Here is a 20,954-nt window from a genome sequence, read left to right on the forward strand (position 1 = left end):
ATTGGCAATTTGATCTCTGGTTCCTCTACCTTTTCTAAATCCAGCTTGAACATCTGGAAGTTCACAGTTCACGTACTCTTGAGGCCTGCCTTGGAGAATTTTGAGGATTACTTTGCTAGCATGTGAGATGAGTGCAATTGTGCAGTAGTTTGAGCATTCTTTGGGATTGCCTTTCTTCGGATTGGAATGAAAACTGACCTTTTCCAGTCCTGTGGCCACTGCTGAGTTTTCCAAACTTGCTGGCATATTGAGTGTAGCACTTTAACAGCATATCTTTTAGGATTTGAAGTAGCTCAACTGAAATTCCATCACTTCCACTAGCTTCCTAAGTAGTGATGCTTCCTAAGGCCCACTTGACTTCACATTTCAGGATGTCTGGCTCTAGGTGAGTGATCATACCATTGTGATTATCTGGGTCATGAAGATCTTTTTGTATAGTCTTCTGTGTATTCTTGCCACCTCTTCTCTTAGGTCCATACCATTTCTGTCCTTTATTGAGCCCATCTTTGCATGAAATATTCCCTTGGTATCTCTAATTTCCTTTAAAAGATCTCTAGTCTCTCCCATTCTATTGTTTTCCTCTTATTTCTTTGCACTGATCACTAAGGAAGGCTTTCTTATCTCTCCTTGCTATTCTTTGGAACTCTGCATTCAAATGGGTATATCTTTCCTTTTCTCCTTTGCTTTTTGCTTCTCTTCTTTTCACAGCTATTTGTAAGGCCTCCTCAGACAGCCATTTTGCCTTTTTGCATTTCTTTTTCTTGGGGGTGGTCTTGATCCCTGTCTCCTGTACGATGTCACAAACCTCCGCCCATAGTTCTTCAGGCACTTTGTCTATCAGATCTAATCCTTTGAATCTATTTCTCACTTCTACTGTATAATCGTAAGGTATTTGATTTAGGACATACCTGAATGGTGTAGTGGTTTTCCTTAGTTTATTCAATTTAAGTCTGAATTTGACAGTAAGGTGTTCATGATCCAAGCCACAGTCAACACCCAGTCTTGTTTTTCCTGACTGTATAGAGCTTCCCCATTTTTGGATGCAAAGAATATAATTAATCTGCTTTCGGTATTGACCATCTGGTAATGTCTATGGTTAGAGTCTTCTCTTGTGTTGTTGGAAGAGGGTGTTTGCTATGACCAGTGCATTCTCTTGGCAAAACTCTGTTAGCCTTTGCCCTGCTTCATTCTTTACTCTAAGGCCTAATTTGCCTGTTACTCCAAGTGTTTCTTGACTTCCTACTTTTGCATTCCAGTCACCTATAATGGAAAAGACATCTTTTTTAGGGGTTAGTTCTAGAAATTCTTGTATGTCTTCATAGAACTGTTCAACTTCAACTTCTTCAGCATTACTGGTAGAGGCATAGACTTGGAATTACTGTGATATTGAATGGTGTGCCTTGGAAACAAACAGGTATCTTTCTGTCGTTTTTGAGACCACATCCAAGTACTGCATTTAGGACTCTTTTGTTGACCATGATGGATACTCCATGTCTTCTAAGGGATTCTTGCCCACAGTAGTAGATATAATGGTCACCTGAGTTAAATTCATCCATTCCAGTTCATTTTAGTTTGTTGATTCCTAAAATGTCGATGTTCACTCTTGCCATCTCCTGTTTGACCACTTCCAGTTTGCCTTGATTCATGGACCTAACATTTCAGGTTCCTATGCAATATTGCTCTTTACAGCATCAGACTTTGCTTCCATCACCAGTCACATCCACAACTGGGTGTTGTTTTTTATTTGACTCCATCTCTTCATTCTTTCTGGAGTTATTTCTTCACTGATCTCCAGTAGCATATTGGGCACCTACCGACCTGGGGAGTTCATCTTTAAGTGTCCTATCTTTTTGCCTTTTCATGGGGTTCTCAAGGCAAGAAGACTGAAGTGCTTTGCCATTCCCTTCTCCAGTGGACCATGTTTTGTCAGAACTCTCCACCATGACCCATTCCTTTTGGGTGGCCCTACACTGCCTGGCTCATAATTTCATTGAGTTAGACAAGGCTGTGGTCCATGTGATCAGATTGGTTAGTTTTCTGTGATTGTGGTTTTCAGGCTGTCTGCCCTCTGATGGAGAAGGATAAGAGGCTTATAGAAGCTTTCTGATTGGAGATACTGAGGGGAAAACTGGGTCTTGTTCTGATGGGCAGGACCATGTTTAGTAAATGTTTAATCCAATTTTCTGTTGATGAGTGGAGTTGTGTTCCCTCCCTGCTCTTTACCTGGGCCCAATCTATGGTGGGAGGTAATGAAGATAATGGCGGCCTCCTTCAAAAGGTCCCATGTATGCACTGCTCCCCTCAGTGCCCCCAACCCTGTGGCAGGCCACCACCAACCCACGCCTCCGCTGGAGACCCCTGGACACTCCTGGGCAGGTCTGGGTCAGTCTCTTGTGGGTCACTGCCCCTTTCTCCTGGGTCCTGGTGCATACGAGGTTCTGTTTGTGCCCTCCAAGAGTCTAATTCCCAGTCCTGTGTAAGTTCTGGCAGCTCTACGGTGGGGTTAATGGCGACCTCCTCCAAGAGGGCTTATGCCATACCCAGGTCTGCCGCGCCCACAGCCCCTACCCCTGCGGCAGGCCACTGCTGACCCGTCCTCCACAGGAGGTGCTCAAACACAGTTCTTTCACAGTCTCTGTGGGATCTCTGGGTCTATTCATGGCTCATAATTGTTAAGAAAGAAAACACGGTGTACAAAGAGCACCCAGCAACATTCAGAAACCTCGTTGCCTTTCTGAAGGTCCTTGTTGTGTATTCTACATGTGTTGCTGTGTAATTTCTGAATGCCTACAATGTCGCTTGGGAGATGCCAATAATAGGAGATAAGTGGCCTCATATTGAACCTATATTTTGAATCCATTTTCCTTATAAAATTTTCTTCTTTGTTTATTTGCTTTCCTACCTGTTACTGTTCTCATTATGAAGAAAAAAATGCCACTGGATAAGAGCAAGAATTTTTGTGTTTATACAGATTTAGTACATTATTGATGTACACTCTGATTAAATTTTTCAGAATGTCAGGTCAGTTTATTTCTCTTCCTTGGTTCTTAATTCATCACAACAAAAATTTTGAGCATTGGACTAAAGGGTTAAAAACAACTGACAAGTTACAGCTCAGTCAACTCAAGCAGACAGATACTTTATTAGACAGACACTCCTAAGACATGTGAGCAGGCTTACCCCAAAAGGAGCTCTCTTCATCCTTCCTGTCCATCCCTCTTGGTTTCCCCCTTTTGTACTTCCAGTCTGCTCCTTTTGGTTATGCCCAGTGCAAAGTAGGGCTTATAGTCACCACCAATCAATGAAAGGGAATGCAGAGGGCATATGCTCAAGGCCAATTGACAATTCCAAGTTACAACACAGTAGGCTTTGTTGTTTATGCCTTCCCATATGTCTTCCCATAATTCAGTCTGTTATAATTAGATGTAAAATATTCACAAGCCCATTATGGGCTCCAAACTGCCTTCTATAAGGTTATTTAAGCTCCTTTGAGTATTTTGTATCCACTGTGTGCCTAAGGCACCTGTGCAGAAGTTGAAAAGTCTCTGTGATTATCTTGTAGGCTCTCTGTGAGCTCTCCTGGGTGTGCCTGGGATGGAGTTTAGAGGTCAGTTTTCAGTCAGGCCTCCCCTTGTTGCTTATCCTACCTAACAAGTTTTTGTCCTTATATGGATTTAGCACATTGTTGACACACCCTCATTAAATTTTTCAGATGGCATATTTCAGTTGGACAACAAAATATTCCCTCATCTTCCATTTATCTGTTTCACATAGAAATATTGAATCATGATAATCAGCTTTTCTGCAATGCAGTATTATGAAATATTAGTTCCTTATATTAAAGAATTTATTTGCTTAGATATGGGCTTCCCTCATTATTCATACAGTAAAGAACCTACCTGCAATGTAGGACACCCAGGTTCGATCCCTGAGTTGGGAAGATCCCCTGGAGAAAGCTAATGGCAACCCACTCCAGTATTCATGCCTAGAGAATCCCGTGGACAAAGGGGCCTTGTGTGCCACAGTCCCAGGGGGTTGCAAAGAGTTGGACACTACTGAATGACTAAGGGACCAACACTTTCACTTTTTCACTTTTCTTAAATATGGAAAGACTAATGATACTGACTAGAAGTAAACAAAACAAGATGATATAACTAGAGCTCATTTCCTATCAAATTTAGTCTCCATGGCAATATAAACTTGCTATTTTGCTCAGTTTTTTATCTCTAGCTGTAACAGATGCTTATCATGACTGTTGTAGATATTCATTGAACAAATATTTGTTGAATGAATGATCTAAACAATTCAAGCTGTAGAATAGTATTATTTTTGTTTATCAGTAGAGATTTGATCTAAACAGCATTTGTTATTCTTTGTGAAAATGATTTGTAATACATTGTTAGTAACAGCATTGTATTCAGAAGTAGAATCTTTCTTAAGAAATACCATAAACCAAACAATTAACTAATAAGTTATAATTACAAACCACTTTGCATAGGATACCATGCTATGTTTGAAGATTTTTAAAGAAATACATACACACACGCACACACATGCACATATATCTTACCAATATATTCATTTGTTTAGCAATTCAGTCCCTTCATAGACTCAGTTAAGTGTCTTTTCAAAATGATATGTATTCTGGAATTATGAATGTTCATATATACAAGGAAAAGCTGACCAAAGTCATATTTATTTAAGTGAGGCAATGGATAAATAAATATTGTTGACTGCTGAGTGTATGGACTTTGGAAAGTCTTCAGATTTTAAGATTATGTTTTGATGAAATTAGAGTGGCAGCATATAAACTTTGGGAATATGAAATTGCTTAGCTATAGAAAGTTAAAATGAATGTGAATAATTTTTTCTCCTGATTCTTCAATTGGAATGCATACTATAGGGAGAGAAAAATAATTGCTGAGTTTCAGTGTTACCTGGTGTGTGTGTGTGTGTGTGTGTGTGTGTGTGTGTGTGTGTGTGTGTGTGTGTGTGTGTGTGTGTATAAAAACAACCCCAAGTAGATGCTTATAATATATGGGAGGAAATGGTAAAATAGTTTAAGAAGCTCTGCAGCAGTAAAAACATTCCTTTTATGAAGGCCTCTTTATTCCTTGTCTGCTTGTCTTGCTGATTTACCAAACATAAAAAATACACACCATAGATTACAGTGAATTTCAAATGTTTGGAAACTTAAGTCAGACATTCCCATATGGTCAGATTGGGTCTTACCATTAGGAATCAGTGAATTATCTTAGAATAGGTGATGTCAATCTTTGAAAGTAAAATGGGCAGAAATCCAGAGCTCAGCCCTGTTAAATCACGTATGTTGTCTTGCTAATGTCACATCTCACATTGAGTAAAATATATGTGGTCATGTGCAAACATATAAAGATATGATATATCTTTTCACAGAAAACTGCTAAGCGACCTGAAGCCAAATTATACACTTCAGGACGATTAGTTCCAGCTGTAATGGTAAACATATTCTGTAACACTCCATATTTTACATATCCTGGAGATTTTAATAGAGAGGCTCTATAGAACAAGTCAGAATTAAGGTAAAGAAATTTCACTCTTGATGAAACCTTTGACACTCACTCAGTGCTCTGCTCCCTCTCTGGTAAAGAAGCACTAATGATGAGCTGGCTTGGATGACAAAGTAATCCAGCTCCACGTCCCGTTGGTCCAGCACACTCTCCCCCATCACCGGTGGCCTTTCGCCTAGGGAAATTTCAGTACAAAACCCTAAATATAGCTGTGCTGGCAGAGTTTCTTGTCTTCCCACTCACACCTCATACACAATGCTGACGAGAAATCTCCAACATGTTCCCTTCCCTAAAATAACTATTGTGCACAAAACTGGAGTTTGATTTTGCATTCAAGAACATGAGTGGTTGAGTCAATTTACTTTTAAGGTACCTCTCATTCTTCCTTCTTTATTAAACAAGCTATACTATGATCTACATGTCCAGAAAGGAAAAAGTTATACCAGAAGTAACAATTTTAAAAATTAACATCATCTTAAATTTTTGAATCTTTGATATACTTTATGTTCTAACTTCTATGTAATGCCATCATTGAATTAGTTCTCTTGACTGTTCTACGAACATGCATTTCCATTCCAGTAACCCACAGAAGAATGTTCTCTGAGTCCAGTCTTCATTATTTCTACAGCTACTTCATATCAATTTACGTCTTAGTTGGCATCAAAATGGTTCTAAAATTTCATATAATATCTTTGGCAGTGTTATCTTTATGGTCTGTAAAGCTGTAAATTTAGTATTTTGTAGCACTGCTAATCTGGTCTGTGCTTTAGCTTCTTTTAAACATAGAAATATCCGACTATGAATCTGAACATTTGGCCCAAAGAGAAGCCTTAAGATTTGATAAACGAGCTGATGTCAGTCCCTAACTTTAATAAATTATCAAATTGTGTCAAGTCTAAGATGTCACAGAATATAGAAGGCACCATTTTGTTATGTACTGCTTAGAAAAACTGCCCCAAATGAACAATATAATATATGGTCCCAGCATCAAACCAGAACTTTTCAGTGTGGGCACAAAGGAGAAATAAATTCCAAACCAGAAAATAGCAAATAAATTTCCCTGTTTTACTCCTTGAACCATAAAGTTGATCCTCCTTAAGTTTTACTTTTTGAATTCACAGCAACAAGGTGGACCAAAACTTCAGACAAAACTTTAGGGAGGTATCAGCTTAGTAGGGTCTCATGTATCTGGCAGAAGTTAAGAACAAATTCTTTCTGAAAGAAAGCAATGTCGACTCAGATTCTGATGTCATAGACTTTAAAATATAAAGAAGTATGCATCTTAGAATAAAATTATTATAGTGTCACCTTCTATAACTTTGTAAACCCTTTTTGAAACTTTTCACTGGAAAAAACCATGAACACAGCTGATATTATGTATCAGTATTATATAATGTATTCTGATATTACATTAGGCAAATAATCCAACTATTCATAGTATATGTATACAAGGCCTACACACACAAGCTGAATAAGAAGAGGTTTGAAATATTTTGTGCTATCAATATTCCTTATTGAAGTCTTTAAATATGTCATCACATCATCCAGTTGTTTGAGTTCAGTTCAGTCACGTCCAACTCTTTGCGACCCCATGAACTGCAGCACGCCAGACCTCCCTGTCCCTCACCAACTCCTGGAGTTTACTCAAACTCATGTCCATTGATTCAGTAATGCCATCCAACCATCTCATCCTCTGTTGTCCCCTTCTCCTCCTGCCCCCAATCCCTCCCAGCATCAGGGTCTTTTCCAATGAGTCAACTCTTCGCATGAGGTGGCCAAAGTATTAAAGTTTCAGCTTCAACATCAGTCCTTCCAATGAACACCCAGGACTGATCTCTTTTAGGATCGACTGGTTGGATCTCCTTGCAGTCCAAGGGACTCTCAAGAGTCTTCTCCAACACCATGGTTCAAAAGCATCAATTCTTTGGCGCTCGGCTTTCTTTATGGTCCAACTCTCACATCCATACATGACCATTGGAAAAACCATAGCCTTGACCAGACAGACCTTTGTTGGCAAAGTAATGTCTCTGCTTTTTAATATGCTGTCTAGGTTAGTCATAACTTTTCTTCCAAGGAGTAAGCGTCTTTTAATTTCATGGCTGCAGTCACCATCTGCAGTGATTTTGGAGCACAAAAAAATAAAGTCTGACAGTTTCCACTCTTCCCCTGTGTATTTGCCATGAAGTGATGAGACCAGATGCCATGATCTTAGTTTTCTGAATGTTGAGCTTTAAGCCAAATTTTTAACTCTCCTCTTTCACTTTCAAGAGGTTCTTCAGTTCTTCTTCACTTTCTGCCATAAGAGTGGTGTCATCTGCATATCTGTGGTTATTGATATTTCTTCCAGCAATCTTGATTCCAGCCTGTGCTTCATCCAGCCCAGTGTTTCTCATGATGTACTCTGCATATAAGTTAAATAAGCAGGGTGACAATAACCAGCCTTGATGTACTCCTTTTCCTATTTGGAACCAGTCTGTTGTTCCATGTCCAGTTCTAACTGTTGCTTCCTGACCTGCAAACAGATTTCTCAAGAGGCAGGTCAGGTGGTCTGGTATTCCCATCTCTTTAAGAATTTTCCACAGTTAATTGTGATCCACACAGTGAAACACTTTGGCATAGTCAATAAAGCAGAAATAGATGTTTTCTGGAACTCTTTCACTTTTTCAATGATCCAGCGGATGTTGGCAATTTGATCTCTGGCTCCTCTTCCCTTTCTAAATCCAGCTTGAACATCTGGAAGTTCACAGTTCACGTATTGTTGAAGGCTCCAAGTTGAGCATTACTTTACTAGCGATTGTTTACACACCTGTAATTTAAATTTTGTTGTTGTTGTTCAGTCGCTCAGTCATGACTGAATGAACTGCAGCAAGCCAGACTTCCCTATCCTTCACCATCTCCTGGAGTTTGCTAAGACTCAAGTCCATTGAATTAATGATGCCACCCAACCATCTCATCCTTGTCCTCCTGTGCTCAATCTTTCCCAGCATCAGGGTCTTTTCCAGTGAGTTGGCATTTCACATCAGGTGGCCAAAGTTTTGAAGCTTCAGCTTCAGCATCAGTCCTTTCAATGAATATTCAGGGTTGATTCCCATAGGATTGACTGGTTTATCTCTTTGCTGTCCAAGGGACTCTCAAGAGCTTTTCCAGCACCACAGTTCAAAAGCATCAGTTCCTCAGTACTCAGCCTTCTTTATGGTCCAACTCTCACATCCATACATGACTATTGGAAAAACCATAACTTTGACTAGACAGACCTTTTCTGGCAATGTGACATCTCTGCTTTTAAATACACTGTCTAGGTTTGTCATAGCTTTTCTTCCGAGGAGCAAGCATCTCTTAATTCATGGCTGCAGCCACTGTCCTCAGTGATTTTGGTGCCCAAGGAATAGTCTGTCACTTTACATTGTTTCCCCATCTATTTGCCATGAACTGATGGAACTGTATACCATGATCTTAGTTTTTTGAATGTTGAATTTTAAGTCAGCTTTTTCAGTCTCCTCTTTCACCCTCATCAAGAGGCTTTGTAGTTCCTCTTCACTTTCTCCCATTAGGGTGGTGTCATCTGCATATTTGAGGTTATTGAGATTTCTCCCAGCAGAATTGATTTCAGCTTGTGCTTCATCCAGCCTGGCATTTTGCATGATGCATTCTGCATATTAGTTAATTAATTAGGGTGACAGTATATACAGCCTTGTCATACTCCTTTTCAAATTTTGAACCAGTCTGTTGTTCCATGTATGGTTCCAACTGTTGCTTCTGGAACTGCAAACATGTTTCTCAGGAAGCAGGTATAGTGGCTTGGTATCCCCATCTCTTGAAGAATTTTCCACAGTTTGTTGTGATCCACAAAGTCAAAGGCTTTAGCAGAGTCAATGAGGTACAAGTAGATGTTTTGCTGGAATTCCCTTGCTTTATCTCTGATTCAGCAGATGTTAGCAGTTTGATCTCTGGTTCCTCTGCCTTTCCTAAATCCAGCTGTACGTCTGAAAATTCTTGGTTCACGAACTGTTGAAGCCTCACTTGAAGGATTTTGAGCATTACCTTGCTAGCATGTGAATTGAGAGCAATTGTGCTACAGTTTGGACATTCTTTGCCATTGCCCTTCTTTGGGATTAGAAAGAAAAAGGACCTTTTCCAGTCCTGTGGCCACTGCCAAATTTTTCATATTTGCTGGCATATTGAGTGCAGCACTTTAACAGCATCGTCCTTTAAGATTTGAAATAGCTCAGCTGGAATTCTATCACCTCGACTAGCTTTTTTCATAATAATGCTTCCTAAGGAGCACTTGACTTCACCCTCCAGGATGTCTGGCTCTAGGTGAGTGATCACATCATTGTGGTTATCCAGATCATTAAGATGTTTTTTGTACAACTCTCTATATTCTTGCCACCTCTTCTTAAAATCTTCTGCTTCTGTTAGGTCCATACTGCTTCTCTCCTTTATTGTGCCCATCTTTGCATGAACTATTCCGTTGGTATCTCTAGTTTTCTAGAGTGGAGCTCTAGTCTTCCCGTTCTATTGTTTTCCTCTATTTCTTTGCATTATTCACTTAAAAAGGCTTTCTTATCTCTCCTTGCTATTCTTTGGAATTCTGCATTTAGATTGTAAACAAAAAGTTGTTAAACAGGCTGTATTTTTTAAATTCCAAAAGTTATAAGCAAAAAATATTAAATAAAATACAGAGTAGTATTCTCATTATTATTTGTGGAAGGTTTCTGCTTCAGCAGATGGATTTTTCATCATCTTCTATCGTATCTCTTTGAAAACGGTAAATTAAACATTTAAAATTCAGGTCTCCGGATTTTTAAATATATAAATTCCTATCATAATTTTACTATGGCATATAAATTACATGTGCTTTCTTGGTAAAGATTTGCTATATAATCATGAAAAATAAAACATAATCAGAAATTCAATATAGACTAAATATCCTAGTAGATCACTTCATATTGGTGATGCTTTTTAAATAATTGAGTTTCAGCCCTCCTTATACTAAGAAGCATTGAATTCTCTGATGTCACAAGATTATTAAGCACATTATTAAAATGACTTCATAGTTAACTTCAGAGCATTTCAATTTCACTTTTATATTTTAAAGTAATAAATATGTTAAAAATGAGACACTGGCAACTCTTTAATACAATAATTATCTATGAATAATTAAAATACCCTAGTCATGTCTCTGTTTATCTATCTACCTATCTATACACTCAGAAGAGCATTCAAACACAAATCCACAGGTATCTGTGAATTCAGAGAAAACTGTAAAACTCCTTGAACTGTAAAGTTTTTAGTGTTGTATTCTGGTAGATAATTATTTTCCAGCATCAGGGACAGATAGTAATGAGGGCATAAAACAGTTTACCATTTAAATTTATTTTAGCAATTTTATAAATTATAAGTTTAAATTTTCTCCAGGGTTCCATTAATTAAATCTTTTTTGTACTTAAGAAATACATATATTAAGCACATGAACTTTAATACATATGCACACACTTCTAGGTGCATGTTTGCATGCTACTAACATGCAACAAACATTTACTGAGAAACTAGTTTCTCATCATACGAAAGAGTGGAGAAACATTATACTAAGCATTCTCTTTATAAACAAATGAATAGTACCCTTGTTACCTAGCTTATATATGCTATAAATTTGTGTTAAGAGCACTGCAGTACATGAGATTATTGAATCAGTTGTTAACCATCTTAATATTGTGAGGTCCAAAATATACACAAATGTTAAGGATGAATAAATTTTTGTCTTTTATTTTAAAATATTTAATGACTTTCCAAGAGTTACTGATTCATCCATGAAATGCCTTTTCTGCTACTGCTACTTTAAGAAGATATTATTCATCCACTTGAAGTCAAATTAATAGTCTTTTCTGTTGATAAAGTGCTGGTTGTATTTTATGGAGAAAATAATCTAAAATCCAGTAAGAAAAATCTAAGTAATGCTGTTTTTACATAAGAAGTGCATATCTGTGTCACCAAGAGTTGATGGACAACACTTCTTTTTCTGCTTTGCTTGACCTTTACATTGAATATGTTTAGTTGCTCACTTGTGCCTGACTCTTTGCAACCCTGTGGACTGTAGGCCATTAGGTTCCTCTGTCAGTGGGTTTTCTCCAGGCAAGAATACACAAGTGGGTTGCCATGCCCTCCTCTAGGGTATCTTCCCAACCCAGGGATCGAACCCAGGTCTCCCACATTTCAGGTGAATTTTTTACCATCTGAACTACGAGGAAAGCCCTTACATTGAATAATATTGTGGAAAAATTGACAGTGTAAAATATTAAAATTACAGTGTGATGAATGTGAGTACAGTTATATTTCTCTTTCATAGTTTGGCAACTAACTGAATTTGCTAAGTATTTAAAATAGCTTGCAACCAATTTCCCTCTGGCAAATTATTTTATTTTTATACTCCTTATTTATGAAATTCAACTTTTTTACAATCTAAAAGGGAGAACATAAAAAATGACAGCAGAGAGAAAATTGTTGAATACATATATAGTTCACTACCTAACCTATATCTGTCTTTTCTACATGAAGTCAAATTTCCTAAGATTCTCATATTATTAACATTTCAATCGTGGGAGACATTTATGGGGTTAAAATGGAAAGTGAAATAAATGGAAAGCTGAAATGTGAAGCCTTCTGTTTCTGCAATATTGGAAGAGAATCAAATACTAAATAAGGCCTTTAGCAACATCGTGTTTCTGGACAAATGATGGATATCATGACTTTTTGTTGTTACAAAAGGAAGCAATTTATTTAACTTCTTTCTTTCCTCCCATTCTTTCTGGTTTATTAGCCTCATTTCATTTCCATAAATTATCCAACTAAAAGAGGAAATGATTAATTGAAGATTGCTTCCTTAAAAACATTATTTCTTGTGATTAGTAGCTGCAGCATATTGTAATATGTGCTATTCAAACACACTGATGCATTTAAAATAAATTTAATGTTTGTTGCTCTCAATTATTTTGCTCTATTAAGTTCATCCCACAAGAATTTTTGTGCCAATTTAACAACTACACCCTTCTTATCTATTGCTAATATTCATGACAAAAGTTTGTATTCAAAAGAGTTGCTCAGTGTGAAAAGTTTTTTAAAATGGATTAAAATGAGATTGCTTTCTTTCTGGAAAGATTACTCATTGGCATGGACATCCTTTAGAGATAGAAGTGACCCTAGAGATGTGAGGATTTATGCATATAATTTCTGAAATCTCTGTTATTATCCCATATTTGGATTTTTGATTTTGGAATACACTTGACTAATCATCATCTTCTGCTCAGTTCAGTTCAGTTCAGTCGCTCAGTTGTGTCCGACTCTTTGCGACCCCATGAATCGCAGCACGCCAGGCCTCCCTGTCCATCACCAATTCCCAGAGTTTACTTAAACTCATGTCCATCGAGTCAGTGATGCCATCCAGCCATCTCATCCTCTGTCATCCCCTTGTCCTCCTGCCCCCAATCCCTCCCAGCATCAGGGTCTTTTCCAATGAGTTAGCTCTTCGCATCAGGTGGCCAAAGTATTGGAGTTTCAGCTTCAACATCAGTCCTTCCAATGAACACCCGGGACTGATCTCCTTTAGTATGGACTGGTTGGATCTCCTTGCAGTCCAAGGGACTCTCAAGAGTCTCCTCCAACACCACAGTTCACAATCATCAATTCTCTGGCACTCAGCTTTCTTCACAGTCCAACTCTCACATCCATACATGACCACTGGGAAAACCATAGCCTTGACTACACAGACCTTTGTTCTACCACATCTCAAATCAACTCATGTAACATTATAAAACTTAACAAATTTAGAAAACTTGGAATGTTTACAGTTTAATCATTTATTCTGTCATATTGAGGGTATACATCCTATGCCATTTTAGTTGATTGAACTCTTAGTGATTTATGTAATTAGGATAACTCTGTGTCTTGAGGATGTCAAAGTTACATGAGATTTCAGCTTTTAAATGCAGAGTAAATCATTACCTCAATTTGCCATTTAGCAAACATCATTTAAGGGTTTATGACACCCTTGTGCCAGAATTGTGGAAAACAAAAAATGGAAGGCGATAACTAGATTGATAAATAACTATAGCAATTAAGACTACATGTGCTCTAAAAGTACTTGTAAAAAGAGGATTTTTGAAAGCATAAAAGAGGAAATACCTTCTCTAATGGGGATGAGAGAGAAGGATTGATGTTGGGAGGGAGTTCTTAATTTGTCTTATTATAGATTCTCAATAAAGTATTTTAAGTTCTGGCATCTAAAATATTGAACACTTAGTAAGCTTAGAAGTCAAGAATCAAAATGTTCTTCCTGTTTGTAATTAGTCTTGGAGAGAAGGAGAGGGAAAGAGAGACAGCAATAAGGGTAAAGGGGCAGGGGGAGGAAAGGAAAAAAAATGAGAGAGAGAAAAATGTATAGTTATTAGACCCCTGATGTTTCCTGTGTTATAAAAAATTTACTCAAGTAGTTGGGGTAGAAGAGTCAGAATAGGGAGTGGATATTTACTGAGTGCCTTCCAGTAGTCTATTTGGTATGAGTTCAGCCACAAGGATATATTGAACAACGCGGGGAATATACCAATGTTTGATATAATTGTTAATGGAGTGTAACTTGTAAAATTATATAAAAATAAATTAAAACTTTAAATGTATTTATTGCGTATCTCTTTATAAGGTGTCAGGTGTGGTGAGATTAACAGAAAAAAATGTTTATGGGTTGTGACATGTAAGTACCCAAATACAAGAATACTTATCTGAGGCTACTTTAAATGAAAGTTGTGATCCACAATTAAAAGTTGCTGGTGATAGAAACATTCTACTGCAGAGGAATTAACAGAAAGAGATGTATTCAGAGGAAATTTTGTCTGTTTAGTGTTTGGTGATTGGCAACAGAACTTAGAAAACATAGAACAGGAGGTACTCCTGTCATCTGCATACTCATTAGTACCTCTGAATATGACTGTGACTGATAGTTAATATGACAGGACTTTTAGCTTTACTGCTTACTAACTAGATTTTCTTTTGCTTTTAATTTTGACAGAGGAGAGAAAGAAAGAGCCAACTTAGAGGGAAATGAAACCTTAAGGTATTGGCAAGAGTAGTTATTAAAGGCCTCAAGCCAATGAACCAGTTTCACCAGTTGTGGTTCTTAGCTTGAATAAATGGGAAAGTGCCTGAAGGTCATTATATTTTTTGAAGAAACCCATGGTCTATTGCTATATTAAACCATAAATCACTTGGTATAAATCCTTGGCTAAATGAAATAACATATTAGATTCTACTACAGACAAGTAACAGACTTCCCTTGTGGCTCAGATGGTAAAGAATCTGCCTGCCATGAGGAAGACCTGGGTTTGATCCCTGAGTCAGGAAGATCCCCTGGAGAACGGAATGGCAATCCACTCCAGTACTCTTGCCTAGAGAATTCCAGCAACAAAGGAGCCTGGAGGGCTACAGTCCATGGGGTTACAAAGAGTCGGACAGGACTGAGTGACTACACTTTCACTTTCTTTTCATAGACAAGTAACAGGTGAATTTAAAAAAAAAAAAAATCAGGAAACTTTTAAGAGAATTCTTTTCTTTACTGTCCATTGGGAAATATTTGCTGTCACCAGAAGAGATTTTGGAGAGAACATAAAGACTAAGTAGGTCTGCTAGGACTAAGTAAAATTAGCAGAACAGTATGGATCAGTAAGAATGGTTAAATTAATTGAGAAGACAAACTGACTTTTTGAAAATGTGCCTAATAGATGTTTTATTTATATTAAGCTCTATGATTTCTTATTGTACAAGTTACATTGATTTTCTTAGCTGAATGTCCACTAATGTACTGAAGGATTTAAACAGATTCCTATGTTTGAGAGCAATAATTTATTTACACCTTAGATTTCTATAGTTGTCTACCTTAATTTAGACAGATTAGATGAGAGACAAGTCAAGTATTATAAATTTCTTCAAGAAGAAGACCCAATAAGCATGGCTGGTAAAAGAGAAGATACTGGTGGATAACCATATTGTCTGTTTTTAAATCCAGCTGATTTTTTTTTTCTGTTTTATCATGCTGTTGTATATCTTATGATTCATTACTATTAAGATATTGAATGAAAAGCGTCTTCCTAAAAGTAAAAGGATTTCTTTTTTTAATTAAAAAATTCTTTTTGATTTTTTTTTAGTTTCACTGGAGTAAGAACACTAAACATGAGATCCACTGTCTTAAACAATTTGAAGTGTATGATACAGTGTTGTTCCGCATAGGCATAATGTTATGTAGCAGATCTCATTTATCTTGCATAACTAACATTTTATACCCGTTGTCTAGCAATTCCTCATTTCCCTTCCCCCCAACCTCTGGCAACCATCATTCTACTATTGCTTCTAGGATTTTTTTACTACTTTAGATACCTCATCTAAGTGAGATGATGCAGTTTCTGTTTTTTTGTGACTGACTTATTTCATTTAGCATGTTCTCATGTTTCATCCCTGTTGTTGCATGTTGCAGATATCTACCTTTGTTATAATATTATAAGTAATTTATAAATAAGCATAATATAAGCAAAATAATTTAAATATAAAAAAAGTTTAAACTGTACAACAGTTAGCAGGGAAAAAATGCATTCTATGTAAACGCTCATGACTTCTGTGACAAGGCATTCTAACTATTGATGGTAGCTCCTGAATCACAGATCATCCAGCTCATGGTGGACAAGAGATTCAATTTATCTCTATCCAGAGAAGTAGATGTCTTGCAAACTAGCACAGCAACACGTACCATATTTTTTCAATAAAAATATACTAATAATTTCAGGGGGGGAAGAACAACACTGCTGTCAAAGTATACATTGATACACAGATACACATATCTCCAACATGAAATGAAATGTGACTTGAAATCAGTTAAATATTATTTCTTTACATTTCAGTCATTTAATGTTTTTTTTTAAATTATTATTTCCAGGGACTTGATCTTTTAAATAAGAAGGGACAGATACTTCCCAATATTAGAAGAGTTTTGTTTCATACCTAAAACAATAAAGAAAAGGACACTGGGATAGACATCCCTGGAGACAGCAAATGCAGACAGAAGGTCCACCATAGGCAGGGTGAGAACAGGAGATGATGGCCTTAGGCTGTGTACAGGCATTGGGCGGAAGCAGGATTTTGGAAAGCTTTAAACTTAGAGCAGATCGTACTGTCCATGACAGACAAAAGTACTCAGATAGTTATATGAGAGTAAAACTGTCAAAGTAATGCAAAAAAGGGGCAAACATTTTTTTAATTAAAAATCTAGCTAAGTTTGAAAGAGTAAGCAAAATTTTTTCATGTCTACACTCTCAGTCCTCTGTGCATGTGAAAATATATTTATTATTTTCTAAATGAATTTAATGAGTTCCAGATTGTACAGGATGTCATAATAGAAACAGGATTATACAAGATAATAAGGAGTTTTTTTCTCTAAATGAGTTTTACCTAGACTCCCTGTGTCGTAGTTTTGATCTTAACTGTGTTTCATGTACCACATTGAAGGAGGTTACATAAAGGGTAAGATAATAGAAACTTAATCAGGAAACAGGCTTTCTTATTGCTGTATTTTATTATATACTCTTGCCATATTCTTTAGCCTAATTCTTGAAAATAATAAAAGATGTGTCATTTTAAAATAAGGACAATTGAAACCACATTGCACTATAATTGTGCATCTTTCTTCTGAGCCATCCCAAACATTTCACATCAATTGATCTTCAGAACAAACTTGTGGATTATATAAGGGTTATTGGTAGGCAATATAAACTTCCTGAACTCGTAACTTCTGTAAAATACTAGACAAATATTATTGGTTAGTGAATTTAATTTTAAAGATGAAAAACAAAGAGGCAAAATTAAGTTATGAGAGAAAAACTTGTGTTTTCAAAAACACAATCGAATTACTTTTTATGCTGGAAAATAATACAATATAAACTGGCACAATTAGATCACAGTTTTACAATGAAAAAAATGTCTTGGAAAGTACTATCATGGCATATAAAGATGTATAGTTACACTGCACGAATGACTGATTTTGTTAATGTAATGCTATTTTCTGGTGGACAAATCTCTGTATATGCCTTATATAACCCACAACAAAATGACTAGTCTGTTTAGGTAGACATTTGAGTTCTGAAACCTTGACATTTCTGCCATCCTTGATAAAATTGGAAAAGATTTCCAACTTGGCAACAAGTCCATCTCCTGAATTTCCAAATAAATACTCCGGAAAGTTGAGTTTACTACTCTAACATTTTCTCATTTCATTTTCTCATCACCTGTCAGATAATCACCATGGCCACGGCTTTGAAGAAAGAATCATATATGGAGTAGAAAATAGTAGCACGTTCCTGGAATGCAGTCCGAAATCACAGCGAGCTCTGGTCTATTGGCAATTCCAGAGGCGAAATGAAGAGCGAAAAGAAGAGGTATAGGAAAGAAACTGGATTTACTCTAACATATTTGTTAAGTGACCCCAGTGTGGTTGACTTGAGTGGGGGAAAAAGAAGTACTGTGAATATTTATTCTTTTCTTAACCTATCAGGACCTATTCATTAAATAAGTATTAATTGAAGATGATTTTATGGCAGGCTTTGTGCTAGGAGTTAAAGGAACAAAGTTGAACTATAAGAATTTTGTCCTAGAAGCTGTTTGCGGCTGTGGGTTGGGGGGGGGGGGGGGCGGCGACCTTACATTTTAGAGTTTTTCTTTTTTTTTCTGCCTGGAGTTATCTATTATGTTATATTCATTTGTATACAGAAAAAAGAAAAATCCTCCTAACTAATTTTAACTCTTGTTCAATTGATTCTGCTATCCAGACATGTTTCCCTTTCTTCATTAACTTCTTCCTCAAATGGGAAGAGGCAGTTAAGAGAAAGGAGTAGTAGATTCAGGAGGAAAGATCTTAAGTCCCAGTATTGAACTCTGATGTGAATTATGCACGTAGTTTCATACAAATCTTCCTCCTCAATGAATCCATTAATTCCTCTGTAAAATTAAAAAATTATACATAGAAAATCTCAGTGAATACTCTGAGACTTTTAAACTTTTTTTAAAGCCTTAAATAAGGGTAACCATACAATGTACATGATTTATGAATGTACATTTTGCAGACAATTTTACATAATCCGAATGTAGAAGTGAAAGTATCCCATTATCTCTTTTGACAGTTGAAGTAGTCTTTAAACATGTAATCATGTCTTATAAATGTTAAGGTTGATTTTATATGTTACCAGCTTAGGCTTTCAGAGATCTCTTTTGTAAACTTCATTCAGAGTAAAAGTGCAGTTAGACATATTAAACAACATGTCTTCATGTCTCGTCTAAGATAGGAAATTAAATAAATAAGTAAGCATGTGATCCCATAATTTTTCTGCTTGCTCAACTACTGAATTTATTTCATTTTTTCAAACCTTATTATAAGTTCATTCTAATGCTGCACTGTTTTCTAGTATTATGTTTCTGTATTTCCAATTCCAACACTCACTTTCTCCTATATTTATACACTTTATTTCAAAGTTTTAAAATAGAATATATCTTTGTCCTTTCATCCTCTTAATTATTTTAAATTATTATGAGAAATTTTATTAAGACAATAGACAACCAGTATTTTGCAATACATCTTAAAGACAGGAGAAACTCCTTATAACTCTTTTCTCTGATGGGGAAATGATATCATTTCTCTTAAACTAGAACTTTTACTGTTAAAATGTGCCTCAGTATACAATACAGATTTTTACTGAGACAGAGTTTTGGAGCTTATATTTCTTGTAAATATATATGATTTCACTAATTATTTTCTTTTGCTAGATCAGAGTGGATGATCATATCATCAGAACAGAACAAGGCCTTCTACTGCGTAGTCTACAGCGGAAGGATTCAGGCAATTACCTCTGTCATGCGGTGGAACACGGATTCATGCAAACTCTTCTTAAAGTGACCCTAGAAGTCATTGACACAGAACATTTGGAAGAACTTCTTCATAAAGATGATGATGGAGATGGGTCTAAGACCAAAGAAACGTCCAACAGCATGACGCCTAGTCAGAAGGTCTGGTACAGAGACTTCATGCAGCTCATCAATCATCCCAACCTGAACACAATGGATGAGTTCTGTGAACAAGTTTGGAAAAGGGACCGAAAACAGCGTAGGCAAAGGCCAGGACATACCCAAGGGAACAGTAACAAATGGAAGCACTTACAGGAAAATAAGAAAGGCAGAAACAGGAGGACCCACGAATTTGAGAGGGCACCCAGGAGTGTCTGAGCTGCATTACCTCTAGAAACCTCAAACAAGTAGAAACTTGCCTAGACAATAACTGGAAAAAATGCAATATACATGAACTTTTTCATGGCATTATGTGGATGTTTACAATGGTGGGAAATGCAACTGAGTTCCACCAATTATAAATTAAGTCCATGAGTAATGTTACTAACAGGCATTCTTCCGAATACCAACACCTATTAATAGAGGTCAGATGAACACAGATGTTCACAGTAGTGACTTAATGTTTCCTGTGAGATTTCACTATACAGGTTTCACTTTCTTCTTTGCCTGAGAAATAAAAATGTCATTTGCCATAGTGCCATCTAAAGAATAAAAATGGCATCAGCAAAGCCATTTTATTGAACTAGAAGTTTAAGATAAACTGCATGGATTTACTGAGCTGATGAATATTCCAAAACATTGTTGGATTCAAGGATATGTTTTGGCTACCAACACTCATGTTTATGTGTACTGGAGGAGTAAAATGATACTGAATGAAATGGTCTGTGGAAATTAAAAAAAAAAAAAAAAAACATAAACCATTCATCATCCAGAAGAAAAATGGAATACACTGATCTACTACTGATGTCTTTCTTCCAGCTTTGATCTAAAGATGTATTTTATTAAAACTATAATTTAAATGTACCATGACAAATATGCAGAAAAAATTAGCTCTTTTCTAAGCTAGAGTAAGTTTTTGTCTTACAGTTATTGTGGTATATAGTTTTTGTTTTTAAAAAACTCCAGTTGTGTGCTGCTTTTTAAAAATGTTTTCAGTTTTGCAAGAATAACCAATATTGTCCTAAATCATATATACATCATTAGCAACTAATTCCTAAAATCTGGATATAAAGTATGCTTTATTTCTCTGAGGAATTAAGAAAATAACACCTCCCTTTCTTCAAATATTACCTAAATTAATTAGAAACTGCATAAATATTCCTAGAAAAACAGCATTTATCTGGAAAGAAAAAAAAACATCAATTTGCAAGTGCGTTTTGTTGTACCTAATGAATCAACAAAGAGAAAAAGGATTGTATATTTCATAAAAATAGTAAGCATTGGTTTAATTTAATGTTAATAGAAAATGTCTTAACTCTT

The 20,954-nt window shown here is 36.4% G+C and overlaps 1 protein-coding gene across 7 annotated transcripts in view; it reads left to right on the plus strand.

Moving 5' to 3' along the window:
- Positions 1-20,954, plus strand: part of SEMA3A (semaphorin 3A) — a 501,460-nt gene extending 480,506 nt beyond the window's left edge. For all 7 annotated transcript variants that reach the window (XM_043871699.1, XM_043871697.1, XM_043871698.1 and 4 more), the window contains 2 exons: positions 17,874-18,016; positions 19,398-20,954. In XM_043871699.1, coding sequence (XP_043727634.1) covers positions 17,874-18,016; positions 19,398-19,853 — 599 coding nt within the window. In that variant the 3' untranslated portion in view covers positions 19,854-20,954. The remainder of the gene's footprint in view (positions 1-17,873; positions 18,017-19,397) is intronic.

The sequence above is a fragment of the Cervus elaphus genome, chromosome 18, assembly GCF_910594005.1.
Source record: "Cervus elaphus chromosome 18, mCerEla1.1, whole genome shotgun sequence".
Lineage (NCBI taxonomy): Eukaryota > Metazoa > Chordata > Mammalia > Artiodactyla > Cervidae > Cervus > Cervus elaphus.